The sequence below is a fragment of the Sminthopsis crassicaudata genome, chromosome 2, assembly GCF_048593235.1.
Source record: "Sminthopsis crassicaudata isolate SCR6 chromosome 2, ASM4859323v1, whole genome shotgun sequence".
NCBI lineage: Eukaryota > Metazoa > Chordata > Mammalia > Dasyuromorphia > Dasyuridae > Sminthopsis > Sminthopsis crassicaudata.
This window is the reverse complement of record NC_133618.1, coordinates 464832968-464852126: the sequence shown is the minus strand read 5'-3', so window position 1 is coordinate 464852126 and position 19159 is coordinate 464832968. Positions and strand designations below refer to the sequence as shown.

Below are 19159 nucleotides of genomic sequence, written 5' to 3'. Positions count from 1 at the left end.
TATGTATTATTTTTTTCCTGTCATTTCTCCCTTTTGAATATGGAATCTTTACATGCAGCTATATTTTTTCGTTTTCTTGTATTTCTAGCACTTAGCCCAAAGCCTGGCACATATTAAGCACTTAATAATTGTTGACTAAGTGCCTATTATGTACAAAATATAAACAGAACAGTCTCTGCCTTCAAGGATGTTAGAATCAATGTGGTGATACAAAGTGTACACAGATAGTAAATGCTAAGTACAGCCATAAGCAAATTGCTTTCTAGAAGATGAAAACACTAACATGGTGCAGGGTGGTAGATTAGTAAAGGCACTAGGTAGTTTGGGACCTGATATGCTTGGAAAGAATTTAGAAATTCTATCAGGCAAAAGTGAGGAGGGAATATAGTCCAGATATGGGGGATACTGTTGATACAAAAACTTGAGAAAAGGTGATGGAATGTTATGGGTAATAACTAATAGTTTAATAGTACATAAAGGAGAGGAATATAAAATTACCATTTGATACCAAAATTGCCTTCTGTATTTGACCTGCATTTTGTTGCTTTTGAATGTTGTTTTGATTTATATTGTGGTAATCATTTTGTATATTATTCTTTTAGCACTGCTTTTCTTTACTGTATCACATCTTACAAATCTTTCCATATTTTATTTAATTCTTCATATTTATTGCTCCTTTTGGTATAAGGAATAAAATTTCATTATATTTACATGACACATTTTGTTCAGATGTTCCCTAATCATTAGGCACAAATTTTATTTTTATATTTTAAAAATTAAATATAATGCTAATGTGCATATTTGTGTATATATATATATATATATACATATATATATATATATATGTTTTGTATTAATTTCCTAGCATAGAAACCCCATAATGAGATATTTGTATTATAATTCATTATTAACTTTTTGGGCATTATACATTTTTTAAACAAAACAGTTCACAGCATTGCTTGTCTCATAACTCCTTTAACATCAAAATTTTTCAACTTTTATCATATTTGGTAATATATTGCCCCTATGGTGGTTTTAATTAGCATATTTCTGAATATTCTTGATTTTGACTGTTTTTGAAATGTAGTTAATAGTTGTTTTTTTTTTTTTTTTTAAACAGGTATCGTTTAAGGAACAAAAAGATCACAGCAACTGTACGAACATTTCCTCTCTTAAATAAAGTTGGCGTAAACAACACTGTCACAACTACAGCTGGAAATGTCATTTCTGTCATAGGAAGTACTGAAACAACTGGGAAACTTGTTCCAAGTACCAATGGGATTTCAAGTGCAGAAAATAGTGTTTCCCAGCTAATCCCTCGTGGTGCTGACACCACATTAAGAGCTTTGGAGAATGTGAAGAAAGTAGGGAAGGTTGGCTCCAGTGGTCAGAATATCTCTGGGGCTTCTGCAGAATCTGTAACTGAAAAGTAGGTATCTTATAAGTAAAAATATTTCATTTTTGTTCTTCAAAAGTCCTTTTTGAATGTTTCAGGGCATTTATGAAAATTGTTCTGATTAGTAAGAAGCGTTGAACCTGGAGTCTAGATTTGTGGTCCCACAATTTAGTAACCCTATATAACCTTTCTGAGCCTTAGTTTCTTCAACTATAACATGATGGAATGGATTTTTATCCTATTCAATGAATAGGATGATAATGAGGAAAGTACTTGGTTTACCTTATAACTTTATGCAATTTTAACGATTGTTCTGGAAAAAGCAGTTAACTACATTTTTAATAAAAATATTTTCTTTTGGAAATGTGAACCTGAATTAGAACTTTATGTTCAGTTTCATTGTAGTAATACTTTTTGAAGCTTTGAGTTTGATAAAATTCTCTTTACCAATGCATCGGGACTGCTTATTTTAAAATTATACTTTCAAAGAATTGCCTGAGGCACTGAAAAGTTAAATGACTTGTTCATGTTCACATAACTAGTAGTATGTCTGTAAACTATTTATACTCTATACTTTACTCTGCTTCTCTTAGTAAAATTTCAGCTTATGGAAAAATTAATCAGTAAATATATATTGAGTTCTTGTGTATCTAACATATTGGTTCAGGTGTCTAAAAGTAATATTAGTTTCATATATCAAGATATAGCTATGAGCTTGGTATAGGAGAAAATCATCTAATTTTTCAGATGACAGAATTTAATTGTAGGGAAGATGGTTTGTCAAAGGCTACAGTCATTTATGGGTTCATAAATTTCAGAGATGGAAAGGATCTTATAGATTCTATCTAGTCCAGCTATACTTAATTTTGTTGAGGAAAGCTGAGGCATAGAGAAATTGTTACTTATCTAAGATAATACAAAATCAGAAGAAATAGAATTAGAATACAAACCCAAGACTCTGAAATCTGAATCCACTTCTGTTTCCACCTTATCACATATTTATTGGTTATTTGGAAACCTGAGTTTTCTGATTGGTTTCCATTCTTATTGAAATTAAATGCGTGTATTTTATATATTTGTCAGTGTTATCAAATCACATTGTGAATCCATGTATTGGGACAAATATTATTCAAAATAAAAGAGATAAATTTATAAGAAGCTTATCTAAATACCAAGTCTTAGAAAATGTATATAGTACACAGTGTATAATGAGATTTAGCGAAGAGAATATGGAATTTGGAATCCTGTGTGCTAATTTCAATTCTTATCATGATTTGCTATATAAACTTTGGTCAGAACCTTTTTTTATGCCTCAAGTTTCATGCATTGTAAAATGGATATTTGTAAATGAAGATTAAAAAGTACCCTGTAAACTTTGAAGTACTCTAAAATTTTTCTTCTTTACTTTTAAGTGCATTTGTATGCTAAAAGTGAGATGTGTGAAAGCTTATGGTGCACAGTATTCTATAACGCAAAGAATTACTTCATACTTTTGGTAGTAAAAAGTAGTTTGTTCATATTTGAAAATGTGTGAAAAGCCTTTAAAGTATTAATTTTTTCTTTTTTCTTTTTAAAGACTTTTATTTTCAAAATATATCATAGATAATTTGACAGCATTGACCCTTGCATAGCCTTGTGTTTCAGATTTTTTCCTCCTTCCCCCCACCCCTTCTCCTAGATGGCAAGCACAATATATGTTAAACATGTTAAAATATATGTTAAATCCAATATGTATAAGCATATTTATACAGTTCTCTTTCTTTACAAGAAAAATCAGATTAAAAAAAAGAAAGTAAATGAGTAAGAAAACAAAATGCAAGCAAACAACAAGAAAAAAGATTGAGAAAAGCATTAATATTTTAAAGAAGAAAGTATTAACAATCAAATATTTAATACCTACTTATGTTCTATCTACTTGGTAGTTTGGACATATTAAGGTGGTATAAGTTCTGCTTTCATGTACCTCAAGGTCTAATCAGGGGAAGGAAAGGAAACCAGCTTTTGTTGAATGCTTACTATATTTTAGGCACAGTGTTAAGCTCTTTACAAATGTTATTTGAGCTTTTTTAAAACTTTGCAAAATAGGTGCTATTATTTTATCTTTTTTAAAATTGAGGAAACTGAAGCAAATACAGTGACTTGCCTAAGGTCATAGTAAGTATCTGTAAGTATCTGAGGCCCTATTTGAACTGGGTCATCCTCATTCTTGGCTCAGCCAAGATTTTATTCTACTGTTCGTTCTACTGCCTGGTTATTTGAACACATGAACAAAAGCACATAGTGGAAGATATTATCTAAATTGTGTGATTACAAAGTAGTATAAAGGCTATAGAAGTTCAGTACATAAGGGCCACTACTGAATATTGAAGTAGAAGGAGAGCCATCATGGAAAAAGTTAATCCTTGGTGAGTGGTAGCATAATGCAGAATAGAGATTGTTACTCTTGGATTTAAAAGATTAGTTGAGCTGCCTTGGGCAAGTCATTTATTCTTTTTCTGCCACAACTTCCTCATTTGCAAAATGGAAATGATAATTAGAGAATAATACTAACCTATAAATAGCTTATATTTATTATTTTGATCCTTTTAAAATTACTTTCCCCTGTACTATTTGTTAGATGGTACACATAAGTAACACTTGTTTTAAAAAGTTAAGCAGAAGGGCAGCTTGGAGAATTAAAAAAAACTATTTGATTATGGTCTCAAAAGTTTTAGTAAATTAAACAACAGCCCTCCATAATAAATGCTTATTTGTTTCCTTGAAGCCTTTATTTACTTTCAAGAAATAAAATACTAAAATATCTACACACTACAATCTAAAAAGCATAAGTTTATACCTGTGGGTACCATCTCATACTTAAAGCTAATTTCTGCAGGCACAGTTGCTGATAGAAGTAAACATCTGATAGGCCAATCTGCTTTAACTTAAATGCAGCCCATACTCCTTGTTATATATTCAAACTATTTAAAGTTTGTTCTAATTTCAATAGCTGTTGAAGGAAAGGGAAAGGAATACACATTTAAGTGCCTATTATGTTCTTGTCAGTGTGCTAAACATTTTACAAATATTTAATTTGATCTTTACAACTACCTTATGAGGGAGATGCAGCTATTATCTTTATTTTACAACTGAGGAAACAGAAATTTGAGTCACTTACCTTACTCAGCTAGTAAGTCTCTGAACCTGGATTTGAACTTGGGACTTCCTGATTCCAGCTATAGTAATTTTTGCCATTGAACTGTAATATTGGATAGAACCCTATAATACATTTGGTATAAGGAATGTTATATTCCTGTGTCATTAATTTTGCAGGATCTACTTCCTAACATATCATGGTTCTCAAGATGGTGTCAGAGTTTGACTAAAGAAAGAATAAGAAATGTATAGATAAGCAGATAACTACTCTGATTTTTCTTTTAGAAAATCAGTTTTATGTCGCCTATCCTGCACCTAAGTAATAAATGTTTAATTTCTTTCTCTCTCTCTCTTCCTCCTTCTTCCTTTACTTTTCCTCCTCCCTTTCTTTCTCCCTTCCTTTTCTTTCTCCCCCTTCTTTCCCCCTTCCTCGCTTCTTCTCCCTTTCCTTCCCTCACTCTCTCCCCTCTTTCCCCCCCCTCTTTCTTTCTCTTTCTGTCTCTTTCGTTCCCTTCTTTCTTCCCTCCCTCTGTCTTTCTTCCTTTCTCTTCCTTCTTCTCTCCCTCCGTCCTTCCCAATAGATGTCATTTCATCTAAACGTAGCAATTCTCTATATGATAATCTTTAATTATTATCCCTCTCTGCTTCTGAAAGGAATTTGTTTAATTTTCATTCTTATACTGTTTCCTCCACAATGGATTAATTTGTGTCTACAGAAGGTGCCTTGAGTACTCCAGAATATGTTTGTAGGATCTCCTGTTCTTACTAGAAGCTTTGAATATGTCACTGTGAGACTGTACATTGATAATATACGTGAACTATAATGTGTATTGGCTTAATTGCTCATACAAAAGTATCTATTCTATTTTTAGTGAATGGTTTCACTCTGAAATTTGGGGTCTTGAGGAAAGATAACTTTTCAGAATAGTTAAATAGCTGTGGATATGAGCTGATTTTTCTACTTTTTCCCTCCCCCCAGTAAAATTGGCTCTCCACCCAAGACTCCTGTAAGTAATGTAGCAGCTACCTCAGCTGGGCCCCCTACTGTTGGAACAGAGCTGAATTCAGTACCTCCGAAATCCAGCTCATTTGTAACTAGAGTACCTGTGTATCCTCAGCCTTCTGAAAGCATCCAGTATTTTCCAGATCCAAGGACCCAGATATCCTTTGAAGTTCCACAGTACCCACAGACAGGTAAGTATCTTGAAGTTTTATATCTAGTTGATTTAAGATTTGTTTAAATATATTGAGCTTTTAAGTTAAAAGGGAAAATTTAATTCTGTTTATCTTTAAACCAAAAAAACTTTCAGTTGTTTTGTAACTACTTAAAACAGTAATTCAAGGAAAATAATTTCTGTGAACTAAATATCTAGATGTCACCCAACTTAACCAATTAAGCAAGTATTTGGATCTAGGAAAAATACCAAAATTCATAGTAATTAATTCTCTAGAATTAAAATGGCTTATCTAAGAGGAGGAGCTAAAATTCTAGAAATGTAGCAGATTTTAAAGGTTCAGTTGGCAGTAATTTCTTTGTAGTAGTATCATTGAATATATAGTTTACTTATAAAATTGAATTAGAGGTTGACATTTTGATTAAAAGCAAATTTTCTTTAGTTGCAAATTCAGTGTTTTAAAAAACATTTTAAACCATTAAAATGCTGGATAGTACTGAGACCACATTAAATGTGCTTCTTTCCAATTTTCAAGGATACTACCCACCACCTCCAACGGTACCAGCTGGTGTGGCTCCCTGTGTTCCTCGTTTTGTGAGATCCAATAATGTTCCAGAATCTTCCCTCCCACCTGCTTCTGTGCCATATGCTGATCATTACAGTACATTTCCCCCTCGAGATCGAGTGAATTCCTCTCCTTACCAGCCTCCTCCTCCGCAGCCGTATGGACCAGTTCCCCCAGTACCTTCCGGAATGTATGCTCCTGTATATGACAGTCGGCGCATCTGGCGTCCACCAATGTACCAACGAGATGACATTATTAGGAGTAATTCTTTACCTCCAATGGATGTGATGCATTCATCTGTCTATCAGACATCTTTGCGAGAAAGATATAGTAATTCTCTAGATGGATATTATCCAATGGCATGTCAGCCACCTAGTGAACCAAGAACAAGTGTACCTTTACCAAGGGTAGGTGATAATGGAAATAAGAAAATAATACCTTTGGGGTGGGTGGGTGTGTGTGTGTGTGTGTGTGTGTGTGTGTGTGTGTGTGTGTGTGTGTGTGTGTGTGTGTGACATTAAAATTCGAGCACAGATCATTTTATTTTTCTTCTATATTTCTTATTTTGATTATTACCTGTTACCACAACAGAAAATTGAATGCTCACATGCTATATCTGTCATATTTGTATCTTTTTGTACTTTTTTATTTTCTGTACTTATACCACTCCAACCTAAACCCATCACAAAAGCTGATCTAGAATATTAAGTGTCCTCTTGTCTATTCCATTTTGCTCACATTGCCAGATTAATTTTGTTAACTAATATCTTAATCTTGGTATATCAGTCTATTTCTGAATAATCTTCAATGGTTCTCATGGTCTATTGAATTAAAGCCCAAACTTTCACTTCTACGATTCCTGTAAACTGGGACTTCAGCTTACCTTTGAGCTGAATTTTATACTACTTCCTTTTGTGTTCTCTTTCTTCTAGCTAAACTGGACTATTCACTACTCTGGCCCTGCTCCCACTTCTGCTTTTTTCCTACACAAATTTCACAATACCAGATGTCTTTTTCTCCTTTAATCTACCCCCTTCTTTTTAAATAATGTATCAATCTTTCATGCCTCCCCCCTTCCACGAAGCCTTCCCTGATTATCTTGTTAGCTTGAAAATTGTTTCTTCATTTGATCTTGGACCATTTTTGTATCCTTTTTATGTACTTGTATGCTGATTTGTATCTTGACTATATTTCTTACTACTCTTGCTGTATTGAAAGTCCTTTGAGGACAGGGGTCATATTTTGTCTTTGAGTATTCTAGTGCCTAGTATAGTGCAGTATATATGAGGTATTTAATAAATATTCTTTCAGTGAATAAATGTTAACTTAATTAGCTATCCTTTTCTCCATCTGTCTTTCCTACCTCACTCTCTTCTTCAATTTACCTTATTCTCTTATTTCTCCAATTTCTTTAAGCATTTGAGTTAAAAAAAAATTTATATGCACACACATATTACATACATACATATATATACATATTTATTTTTATTCACATTTAATATACATACTCATATTCACGTGTGTGTATATTCATATACACATGTATATTTGCAAATATACCGTGTGTGTGTGTGTGTGTGTGTGTGTGTGTGTGTGTGTGTGTGTGTGTGTGTGTGTGAAACTCCATGATCTCTCACTTTTCCTTTCTTTTTTTTAAAAAAACCATTGGCATAGTAAACTACTTTTATTTTCATGGTACAGGCATTTCATATTTTATTCTGCTTTTTAGATAACTAAGAATGTTTGATTGTTTCCCCTAGGAACCTTGTGGTCATTTGAAGACTAGTTATGAGGATCAGTTAAGACGAAAACCAGAACAGTGGGCGCAGTATCATACTCAGAAAGCACCCCTTGTTTCTTCAACTCTTCCTATGGCAACACAGTCACCGACACCACCTTCTCCTCTGTTCAGTGTAGACTTTCGTACTGAGGTAGGAAGTTGCTTAATGCCTTTGAGGGTCAGGCCAAACAATTTACTTTACTTTTAAAGGAGAAGTGCTTATTTAAACTAGAAGTAGCAAAGTGAAAAATTCTTGAGTGGTTTTTTTTGTAAGCAGTTACATGGTTAACACATGTCTCTTCATAGCACTCTAGTTCTCATCTGGAAGAGGTGTAGAAGTTGCTAGTGTTATCATTTATGTTTTTTGGACTTGAGAGATGTTGCCATTTTTCCTAGTATTCAAGTAACTTTTACCTTGGATGCCTTAAATTTAGGTTAGTATTCTTAGATCCATTATTTCCAGAGCAGACTATTTGTTTCATGTGTCTTTAAAATGAAGTGACAAAAATATATATCAAAACAGACATGTTCCTCCATCCTCATTTATGTAAACTTTTTTTTTTTTTTTCTTTTGAGCTCTACCTGTTTTTCTCTCTGTTCAAGATTAGTCCTAATTCTCCTTCTTTTTCCAGAGGGAAATATCATTCTTCTTCCTCCTACAACTTTCTAAATTTCAAAGTTGAATCCTAGCACTTTGGAAGCGTTCTTTTGCTGCTTCAATCCCACATTCATCTCTTCCCTTCTCTTAATTCCTATCATTCTGTTATCAGTACTAATGGTTTGTCAGCTTCCTATTATCTTACAATATGTATATCTTACATATGTATAAGTCTTTGTATACTAACTGTTAAGTAACCTTATTGATGACAGGGAATATGTCATATATTTCTGTTTTTCTTACATTAACAAGCATATGTAATAAGTGAGGAAATATTTTTTGTTTGACTTGTATATAATTTGATTTGCATTATATGTTCAGGAAAAAGGGTTGAAGGAAAGATACATTGAAGATAAAGATAAATTAAAATTTATTTTTTTAACCAGTAATTTAAAATTGTTGAAGATAGCTTTGTTGCCATTTCTTATATTAGTCATAAGAAAACAGTACCATAATAAGTAAAAACCTCATGACTATATAATTGTTTCATACTAAATACAAATTAGTGATTACAACTAAAAATTGGCTGTATTTGTTTTTTTCTCTCTAGTTCTCTGAGAACGTAAGTGATGTGCGTGGTACAAAATTTGAGGAAGATCATCTTTCCCATTATTCACCTTGGTCCTGTGGCACCATAGGCTCTTGTATAAATGCCATTGATTCAGAGCCCAAGGATGTAATTGCTAATTCAAATGCTGTATTAATGGTATGATTCTTGGGAATAGTGCATGCTAATTCAAATTTATGAATGAGCAAAAAAACCCTTTTATTTTCTTGCTTAACAAATCATACTGTAATAAGTAGACATATCTTATTAAATCTGGAATGTAATGATTTGCTTTAAACAATTAAGAGTGTGTATTTATACTTGATGTTCACTCTTGTCTAGCTAGCCAAAAGCTGGAAATAAATAACATTTCCTGAAAATTTAAACCCAAATCTTCTAAAAGAAAATACTTGTATTACTTATTGAAGAAAAATCAATTATTTGTTTTATTGAAATATTTGTTTTAATTGTATTTTTTCTTTAATACTTAGGATTTGGACAGTGGAGATGTTAAAAGAAGAGTACATTTATTTGAAACTCAAAGAAGGGTGAAAGAAGAAGATCCTATAATTCCTTTTAGTGATGGACCCATTATCTCAAAATGGGGTGCAATTTCTAGATCTTCCCGAACAGGTTACCATACCACAGATCCTATACAGGCCACTGCTTCCCAAGGAAGTGCTACTAAACCTATCAGTGTATCAGGTATTATAGGTTACTCCTAATTTCACTTTGTGTACTGTAGTTTAATTTTTAAAAACTGCTTTACTTTCCTGTGTAAACACATGCAATTAAGTTGTTTCTGTTTTCCATCTTTGTCACTATTGATTATTTACATTTTGCAGATTATGTCCCTTATGTCAATGCTGTTGATTCAAGGTGGAGTTCATATGGCTCTGATTCTACTACTTCAGCACATTATATAGAACGGTAGGAATTGGAATGTTATATACATAAATCATAGTATATTCACTGAAAAGATAAATTCTATTCTCCCTGTTTAGGAGACATATATTCTATATCTGACCGTACATGGAAACATAGTATTATGGAGAGATTACTAGACTAAAAGGTTCTTAGTCTAGTAGGTTTTGTCACCAATTAGTTGTGTGTGTGGGGGGGGGCTGTCTGTCTTTGGATAAGCCACTTTGTCTAGGTCTTGACATAGTAATAGATATCTGATGTCTCTTTCAGATCTAATACTTGATACTATAATTTTATCATAGCTCAGGGAAAAAAAAATTGACATTTTAAGATCTGGTACAATTACTTGAAATTCTAATTTTAAAAAATTATTGATGATAATAATAATTGCATCTCCAGTTGACTTATTTATTAGTTTTACTTTCAAAATAAAGTGCATGTCAATAAAAATGATGTTTTTCTTTAAAGGGATAGATTTATTGTTACTGATTTATCCAGTCATAGAAAGCATTCCAGTACTGGAGATCTTCTAAGCATTGAACTTCAGCAGGTAGGATTAGTGGTATTGGATATATGTTATTCTGTGGTTTTCATTCTTAAAAATGAGACATTTAAAGTCTGTGAATTTTTAATTTATATTTTCCTTAGGCAAAGAGCAACTCATTGTTGCTACAGAGGGAGGCCAATGCACTAGCCATGCAACAGAAATGGAATTCCTTAGATGAAGCCAGTCACCTTACCTTAAATCTCCTAAGCAAGGAAATGGAATTGAGAAATGGAGAGGTAAAGATAAATGAATCCTGAAATTTAATTAAATTTATGCATTTTGATGCATGGAAAAATCTCAGTTTTTCTTGATTTATTTTGCTCAATTTTGCATTAATTTACACCATGGCTATTATATTTTGATTGATCTTTTTGAAGATTACATGTCATAATAGAAAAAACACTAGAGTAGAAATCAGAAAACCCAAGTTTAAATTCTATTTCTGTCACTTGTATGAGCATATGTTTTTGCTGCCTTTGTGCCCAAGTTTCTCCATTTTTAAATGAAGACACCTAAAAACTAATAAATAAATAAATAAATAAAATGAAGATAGTAATTTCATAATCTGGTGTATTTTTTCTTTTATTTACTAATTATAAAAAGAAACCATAATTCTTTTTCATCTAAATATTTCTTGATTTCCAGAGTGATTATACAGAAGACACAGCAGATACTAAGCCTGATAGAGATATTGAATTAGAACTTTCAGCACTCGACACTGATGAACCTGATGGACAAAGTGAACAAATAGAAGTAAATATAACAATTAAGTATTCTGGGGACTCTGATGGCTCTTTTGTATGCAGGAAGCAATTATTTTGGGGAATCAAGGTTTTCCATTGGATTCTATTGAGACACATTTGTCCTTGGTAGTAGCAACAGTACTAAAAAATCAGGAGGAAAAAAGGTGATATTTATTTAAACTTTTTAGTTTTCTTGTGGACAAATAAGACATAAGATACAGTAATCCAAAATCCAAAATAAATGCCCATCAAATGTACCTATATGATTTAGAAATGTTCTGGAGAAGTAATTTCTTTTCCATATACAACATTTAATCAATAGATGTCAGTTAAATATGTTCTATGTGCCAAATACTGTACTAGAAGCTAAAAAGAATTAAAATGAAAAAGAGAAGGAAAGTCTGGGCCCTAATGGAACTTAATATAAAGTAGAAGAACTTAACAAGCATAAAAAAAGAAATTGGAATTAGAATATAAATGTATTTTAAGAAATATAAGGGTACTCTGAGTGTGGAATAAATAGAACTATTAATTCCATGTTAAGATGATCATATAAAAGCCTCACAGCAAAAGGGTGTTTTGAAGGATGAGTAAAAAGTAAGCATATGGAGCTACTCAGACCTGGAAGAGTATATGAAAAGAATCATTAAGTTAGAGAGTCATGATATATATGCAGAAAATGATAAATTGTCTGTTTTATTGGAAATATGGTTTTTGTGAAAATAGTTGTGGAAAATAAGGCTGGAATGTCATGTGGTTTTCAAACTATCAAGGGCCTTGAAAGACATGAAAATTTAACTTTTTTCTTATAAATTTAAACAATATGGAATAATCAGCTCTGCTTTAGGGTTTGTCAAAAAACAAAATATCTTTTCCAAAAGTTACATACTAAATTCTGACACATTAAAAAAAAAAAAAAAAAGAGGATGAAATTTGCTAATATTTATTTTGTGAGTATATATATCATTCCTTTTTATAAGGAAGGTTGAAGTCTAATTAAGAAATTTGTCTTGCTCCTGATGAAATTTTTTTTTTTTTTTTTTTTAGGAAATTCTGGACATACAACTTGGTATCACGTCTCAAAATGATCAACTACTGAATGGAACTACAATAGAAAATGGCCACCCACTAAAACAACACCCAAAGGAACCTGTGGAGCCCAAGAGACAAAGTTTAGGTGAAGACCATGTGATTCTGTGAGTGTTAGAAAATTTGAAATCTGTTCGGGAAAAAGCATAGAAGGAAAGGATGAGGAGGAAGTGGAAGGGACCAAAAATGAAGAGCATGAAAATTATAAAAAAGAGAAAGGAAGATAAAGTTAAATTTAGTTGATGATCAGAAAAAGTACTTAAGTCCACAACTGAATATCTTTTATGGCTTTAAGATTAGGGCACCACTTTGTTTTAATTTTAATTTTGGAAATAACTAAAAATAAAGTGTTTTGTGGACTGAAGCAGCAAAGGAAACTGAATTTATGTTAGGTGGAAAAGAAACTTTGATATGCACTCAAGGAAACACAATATTTTAAATATTAACTATAAATTTTGGATAGTAAGACTTGTGAATGATTCTAATAGTGATTAAAAGGCAATGTGATTCAATGAAAAGTCCATTGGACAAGGAATTATAAAGTTCAAGGCCCAGGGTTTTTTTTTTTTTTTTTTTTTTTTTTTTTTTTAATCAAGAGACTTTACTTTTCAGAGGCTAACTTTTCTTCTCTGTGTTGACTGGGGAGAATAATACTTGTGCTACCTAACTCACATAGTTACATGTTTTGTATACTATGAAGCATTGTCAGTTTTTTTTTTTTTTTCCCCTTTCAGGGAGGAACAAAAAGCAGTCCTGCCGGTAACTTCTTGCTTCAGCCAGCCAATCCCAGCATCTATTAGCAATGCAAGTTGCCTGCCCGTCACTACATCTGTCAGTGTCAGCAATCTCATCTTGAAAACGGCTCATATTATGTCTGAAGATAAAAATGACTTTTTAAAGCCTGTTGCAAATGGGAAGATGGTTAACAGCTGAAATGAGGTCCATCTTTGAAATTTGTGACCATACAATGGAAGCATTTACACTAGCTTTTTATATATATATATATATATATATATATATAATATATATATTATATAATGTATATTTTTTTTAAAAAAAATAATACTGGGGGCATCCATTTCCTGTGGACTCTTTGATACTTTGAGCCCTCTTACATTAGCATTCTGAAAAAAAAAAAATAAGAATTTACTTTATTAGGGTAATAAGTTCACTTTCCAGAAATGATTGGAATTTGGACAACATTTTACTTAAGCTTAAAGCAGCTTTTTATGAGTTTGTAGCAATCCGGTGCAGTAACTGAGCCATTCCTCTTTTAAATGGCTTCTATTAAAAAAAATTAACAACTCAGTTATTAAACTAGCAGGATCCTACAATGATACATCTAGTGAAAGTCAACGTAACTAACTTATTTGTTTCTTTTTTGTTTCACTGAGGGAGAATTTTCCATCTTCTTGCTGTAGCTGCTTTATTTATCTTTTGTTATGGAACTTTGCATGGATTTTTTTTTTTTTTTTTTTTTTTTAATTTTCCCTTCTGAAGAGTGAAGGTAGGCAATCTTGCCTTAGATTTTTACAGGGTTAACACACTAGCTTTGCTTTAATGCATAATGTGTAGAAGTGTGGTACAGTGCTTTGCTGTAGCATTACAGTTTTTTAAAAAAAAAAAAAATTCTCATTTTTCCAAGAGTAATCTCTGCTTTATTACTATTGATATTTATATACAGGCTACTTGTTTAAGTAATTTAAAAATGTAACCAAGTGCCTAAGTCCTTCAGCTAATGTATTAGATTTTGACTTCTCTTAAGTTATATGCAGAATCGTTTTTAACAATTTTGATAAATTATGCACTAATGTAATGGCTGTTTTTTTAATGCAGATTTACACCTGTACATTATTGAATCCAATGACTTGGCAAAAGAATCAGGTGCTTTTAGGCTTTCTTGTGGAAACCCTGTATGTAGTGTTTGCACTGACTAACGAGATGGTATTGCTGGGTTTTAATTTAAATTAATTTGGGATGGGGTGGGAAAACGTTCATTGAATTGTCTTGGTTAAATATTATTCACCATAATTTCATGTTAACAATTAATTTTGCATGTTTTTTGGCTATTGAGTTTCAGAAGGCTGTGAAATGTGTAAATAATATATTACCTGACTTCCAGTTAGACTGAAAAAACAAACTCCAACCAAATAAGAATGCTTTTTTGCCCTGCTGAAATGTGACTGGAAAAGGTTGTTTTGACATGGCATCTGAAGGTAGATAGTGTCAACTGATTATCCCCAAGTGTTCTTTTAGAAATAGATTTTTTTTTTAAATTTTAATTTTTTTTTTTGAAGCTTAAAATTGCACAGTCAACATTTTGAAAACAAAAGCAGGACACTCCTTCCTGGTGACCTTATCTGTATGTAGTTTGTGTCTCTTTTCTTCCCCTGTTTCTTTGAGATGAATTTTACTTTTTATTATGTTGGTTTTTTTTTTTTTTTTTTTAATTAACTTCTGTGAAGTTGTTTATTCTGAGAATTGTACTGGAATATTTTAAGCCAAGCCAATCTTTCACCAGGTGTACTGTATGTAAGGGCTTTTCCTGCTAGCAAAATGCTTAAACAGGATCATGTTATTGGTCGTCTGAGTTGTTAAATTGTTTTACAAAACCACAGCAATGTATCAGATAAGATTTTGATAACAAAAGTTTTGTGCACATTTCCAGGGGTGGGTGGGTGGGTCAGGGTGGGAGGACTGCTTTTTCCCTGAGGTTTCCTGATCAGAATAAGAAAATGCCAGTGTTTGATATCTGTTTTAATGAACATGCCCATAAAAATGACTGATAAGTTGTAAATATATCTGAGAAACAAGGGGGGTAGTTTTGATATTCTAGTGTCAGTATGGAAGATCTTACACTTTTATTTAATACTCAGATGTATGAAGATATTTGTAGCATAACAGCACAGTAGCCTTTATGTAGTTTCCTTTGGCTAATACTGTTTGTTGCAGTGGCCATTGTTCCCCATCCCTGCAAAGAAATATTATTTATTTCACCTTATAGCCTGAAATGAATAGGAAGTAAACCATGTTACATTAACTTATTTCTGATGTTTATAAATTAGCCTAGAATATTACAGGAACATGATTGTTGTATAATTTATATCAGAATCTTTCTATAAATATGAACTTACTACATTTGAAATGCTTCCGACATACTTTCTTTGCTGTATGTGATCCTTCTCAAATATATGCAAATCAGTATGTCTGTTTCTTGGATATTTAAATAGTGAGATCTTCCATGTTGAAGGTGATGTATTTTCTTTTTTCTTTTCTTTTCTTTTTTTTTTTAAAGATTTTTAAATTACTATTTTGTTACAAAAACCTAGAAACCTATTAACAGTTTGAGAGCTCCTTATGCGCCCTCAGGGAAAGAACCCTCTGTGCAACAGAACTACACAGACCATCTTCAGCATGTTCTGGGGGTGAATATATACTACATAAATTGATCTTGTGTATTTAACCGTATCTTTTTAATTTTAAAATTGCAATTTTAAAACTTGGTTGTGCTCTGCTGGAGGGGGTTGGGATAACTGCTTAGATGTTTGCCTACTTGTCTGGTGAAATTACATTTGCATTTAGTGTATACCTGCCAACCTTATTGGTATGTCTCAGAACAGATATATTGTTTTAAAAAAAAAAAGGCAAAACAAAAAAAAAAATGCTTTTCTTGCAACAGGTGGTCCCACAGAACAATATCTCCCCAACTTGAAAATTCTTACTACTAGCATAGGAATTTATTCTGTATTGAATCTTTACTATGTGTAGTAGCAGCCTCGCTTTTGTAGTTGTGGGTGTATTATGAGGCAAAGGATTTGGATGTGTGCCACTTGAAGAGAGCAGAAAAGTGACCCTTTTACACAAAAGTGCCATGGAAAAGAAGCTAAAAACCAGAATTTAGCTCTGTTTGACAATAATTTCTTGTCATGTTGTCCCTTTCTCAATAAACAAGTATACCTACGTGAATTGAGAATCAAAAAAATCTCAGGCATCAGGGAAACTAAACATCAATAATTGCATGGTAACATTTCTGTATGTTGCCTCTGATCAGAAATATTTAATTCTTTTAGCCTGTGGACTTGAAGACTTGACCAGGAAAAGGATTGACAACAGTCCAGAGAGTATAACATTGTTAATTTTGAATTTAATATCTTTCTGAACAGTATGGACAATCCTGTTGTAGCCTCATTTCATACATAGGTCATCATAAATTATTACTGTTGTATTCTCCCAAGCAAATTTAAAGGTGATGACAATTTGTAAAACACTTGATTTCAAAAGCATTTAAGAGATCAGTATCTTAATGACATGGATAAAAATTGTGCACCATATATTTTAAAGAAAATTTTATTTTCAGTCACCAAGTGGCAGCAATTTTTCAAATAATTTCATTGTGTGAAGGGATACAATGAATGTTACTTCACTTTCTAATACTGAGTAATTACCATTGTCATGAATCTAATCACTTTACCTTGAATTTGAAGTTGATGCTAAGTATATATAGCACATCCAAATTATGTGCTATTCCAAATTAGTTGTTATAAAATGAGTTGATAAGTGGTGTGCAACCGTTTGCAAGATCTGAAAGTTGAATCATTTGACAAGTGTCTCTATAATCTCATGTAGCAGACTTTTGACAATTGTCAAAAGCCCAAGTTGTTTTGTTAGCATGAAGTACATGTTTTAAGTATGAGCTGCATGTGGTTTTTGCAGAGTGTCTGAGTAGTACCTAACTTCATTTTTAGTCAATCTCCCGGCAGGATGTCACCAGTATTGACAGATAATCATTAAAGGAGAAAGGGCAACCAATGGAGAAATTCCTGGGAAGTGTGTTTTCTAGTCTTTTAGTAAACATAATGTTGGTGGGATCACTTATTTTAGAGCATCCCTCCAACATATGGATCCCTTCTGCAAGCATAACACAGATGTGTCTATATTTCTGATTAAATGTGCAATTAATCCCTTGGTACTAGAAGTCACCAGTATCCCTTTGCTGGCAAGGGAATGTCCTAGACACCTAGTATCAAGGGTTAGTATGTCAAAATTTCCCATATTATTCTAACGACAATGGAGTTACATTAACAGTAATCCCGTGAATCTTAAATCAGCATTTCCCCCACCCCCCCACAATTTTCTGAAGTAATATCAAACCAGCAAAACACAAACACTGGCTGCATATAGTACTGCCAAAAGCCAAGGTCATTTGCACATATCCCATCAATCTATCAAGAATTAGGCCTCAGTTAATCTAAGGCATGGAAGTGCATGCGTTCTCTTTAGCTGGGCAAACAATTATACTGTAGTTGTGATACAACACATGTGGCTTTTATTGGTACTGCACATACCCACTGTACAGCCACTTGGGAGTATCGTGGTTAGCTTGCAGCATCTGCTGTCTGCATTTATACTGTTTATCGCATATTCTTTTCCCTGAAAGTTTAAGAAAATGTTTTTTCTTGTTGCATTGATTACATTTTATAAATTTGCTTAGCTGGAAAGTTTGGGAAAAGAGGCCTGTTTGTCAATTGTACAACCGATTGTGAAGCTCTAGTGTGAATATTTTTACGTCTGTATTAGACATTTTCTTTGCAAATCTATTGTTCGATTGAAATGTAAATGAAATTAAAGATGGTGTACACCCATCATGTATAAAGCAGGCACCATCTCTAAGATGGATTTAAATGCTCATTTTTAAGGCATATACTCAGCTTCTATTTAAAACTATAATTTAAATAATTCTGTACAATGAAATGGGGGATATATATGGGAATAAATTCTATTCCATTTATTTCAATTTGAATTTCCAAATTGTAATGTTTCTCTTTGTGCTATAGGAATAGGATTAAATGGGGGAAGGCTTGGACTCTATACAGGCCTGTATTTGGGGGGAGGGCAGAGATGGAACAATGAGGGTTGTGATAATACTGAATAGCAAAGAGTGAATTCTGTGTGTTTTTGCTGTAGCACTGAAGTAAAAAGATATTAGCTTTGGCTGTTCACAGAATAGAGCATCATGGTTTTCAGTGTTTGAGAGAAAATTGATGGAAAAAGTTTGCAGTACTTGACATGTATTTGCATGCACAAAATAAAATTATTTGTCCACCTTGAAAGATTGTTTCGTTGTATTTCAGGTCATTTTCAAAAGGTACTCCAAAAGTAAAGTTTATGTCTTACATTGTCTTAACTGTGATTTTCCTGCAATTTAGTTTTTCCTGGCAACATTTTGGTGTTGACAACCTAGGAATTTGGGGATTCTGGTCCTAGCTTTTCTACTGACTATATGACAAAGTTTTACTCTTTCTGGTTTTGTTTCTTCCTCAATAAGAAGAATTCGATATCACAAACACCAATAATCTTCAGTGTCCCGCTTTCTAAATCTTATTATTTTTATATTGCAAAGGGTTTCTTTGAGAGGCTTTACATTTTTTCCTGCCAAGAGCAAATTTTTAAAAATTAACATTCCTCTAGTATTCCAAACCAGTGATGCATTGAAAATAGTCCCTTGAATTCTGCACGTTCTTTGGCTCTCCTAAAAAAACAAACCACTACATGAATTGTCTGGGCAAAATTAACGAGGAAAATTTTTGTCCTGTAGCGGGA

General features: G+C 32.6%; 1 protein-coding gene across 4 annotated transcripts in view; it reads left to right on the top strand.

The window, feature by feature from the left end:
• RC3H2 (ring finger and CCCH-type domains 2) overlaps positions 1 to 18669 on the top strand; it is a 60300-nt gene extending 41631 nt beyond the window's left edge. For 2 of the 4 annotated variants that reach the window (XM_074292997.1, XM_074292995.1), the window contains 12 exons: positions 1121 to 1429; positions 5511 to 5725; positions 6242 to 6678; positions 8032 to 8202; positions 9260 to 9415; positions 9748 to 9961; positions 10102 to 10186; positions 10649 to 10730; positions 10829 to 10963; positions 11373 to 11480; positions 12518 to 12666; positions 13294 to 18669. In XM_074292997.1, coding sequence (XP_074149098.1) covers positions 1121 to 1429; positions 5511 to 5725; positions 6242 to 6678; positions 8032 to 8202; positions 9260 to 9415; positions 9748 to 9961; positions 10102 to 10186; positions 10649 to 10730; positions 10829 to 10963; positions 11373 to 11480; positions 12518 to 12666; positions 13294 to 13492 — 2260 coding nt within the window. In that variant the 3' untranslated portion in view covers positions 13493 to 18669. The remainder of the gene's footprint in view (positions 1 to 1120; positions 1430 to 5510; positions 5726 to 6241; positions 6679 to 8031; positions 8203 to 9259; positions 9416 to 9747; positions 9962 to 10101; positions 10187 to 10648; positions 10731 to 10828; positions 10964 to 11372; positions 11481 to 12517; positions 12667 to 13293) is intronic. The other 2 variants (XM_074292999.1, XM_074292998.1) reach the window with 1 other exon arrangement.
• Positions 18670 to 19159: the final 490 nt, after the last annotated feature.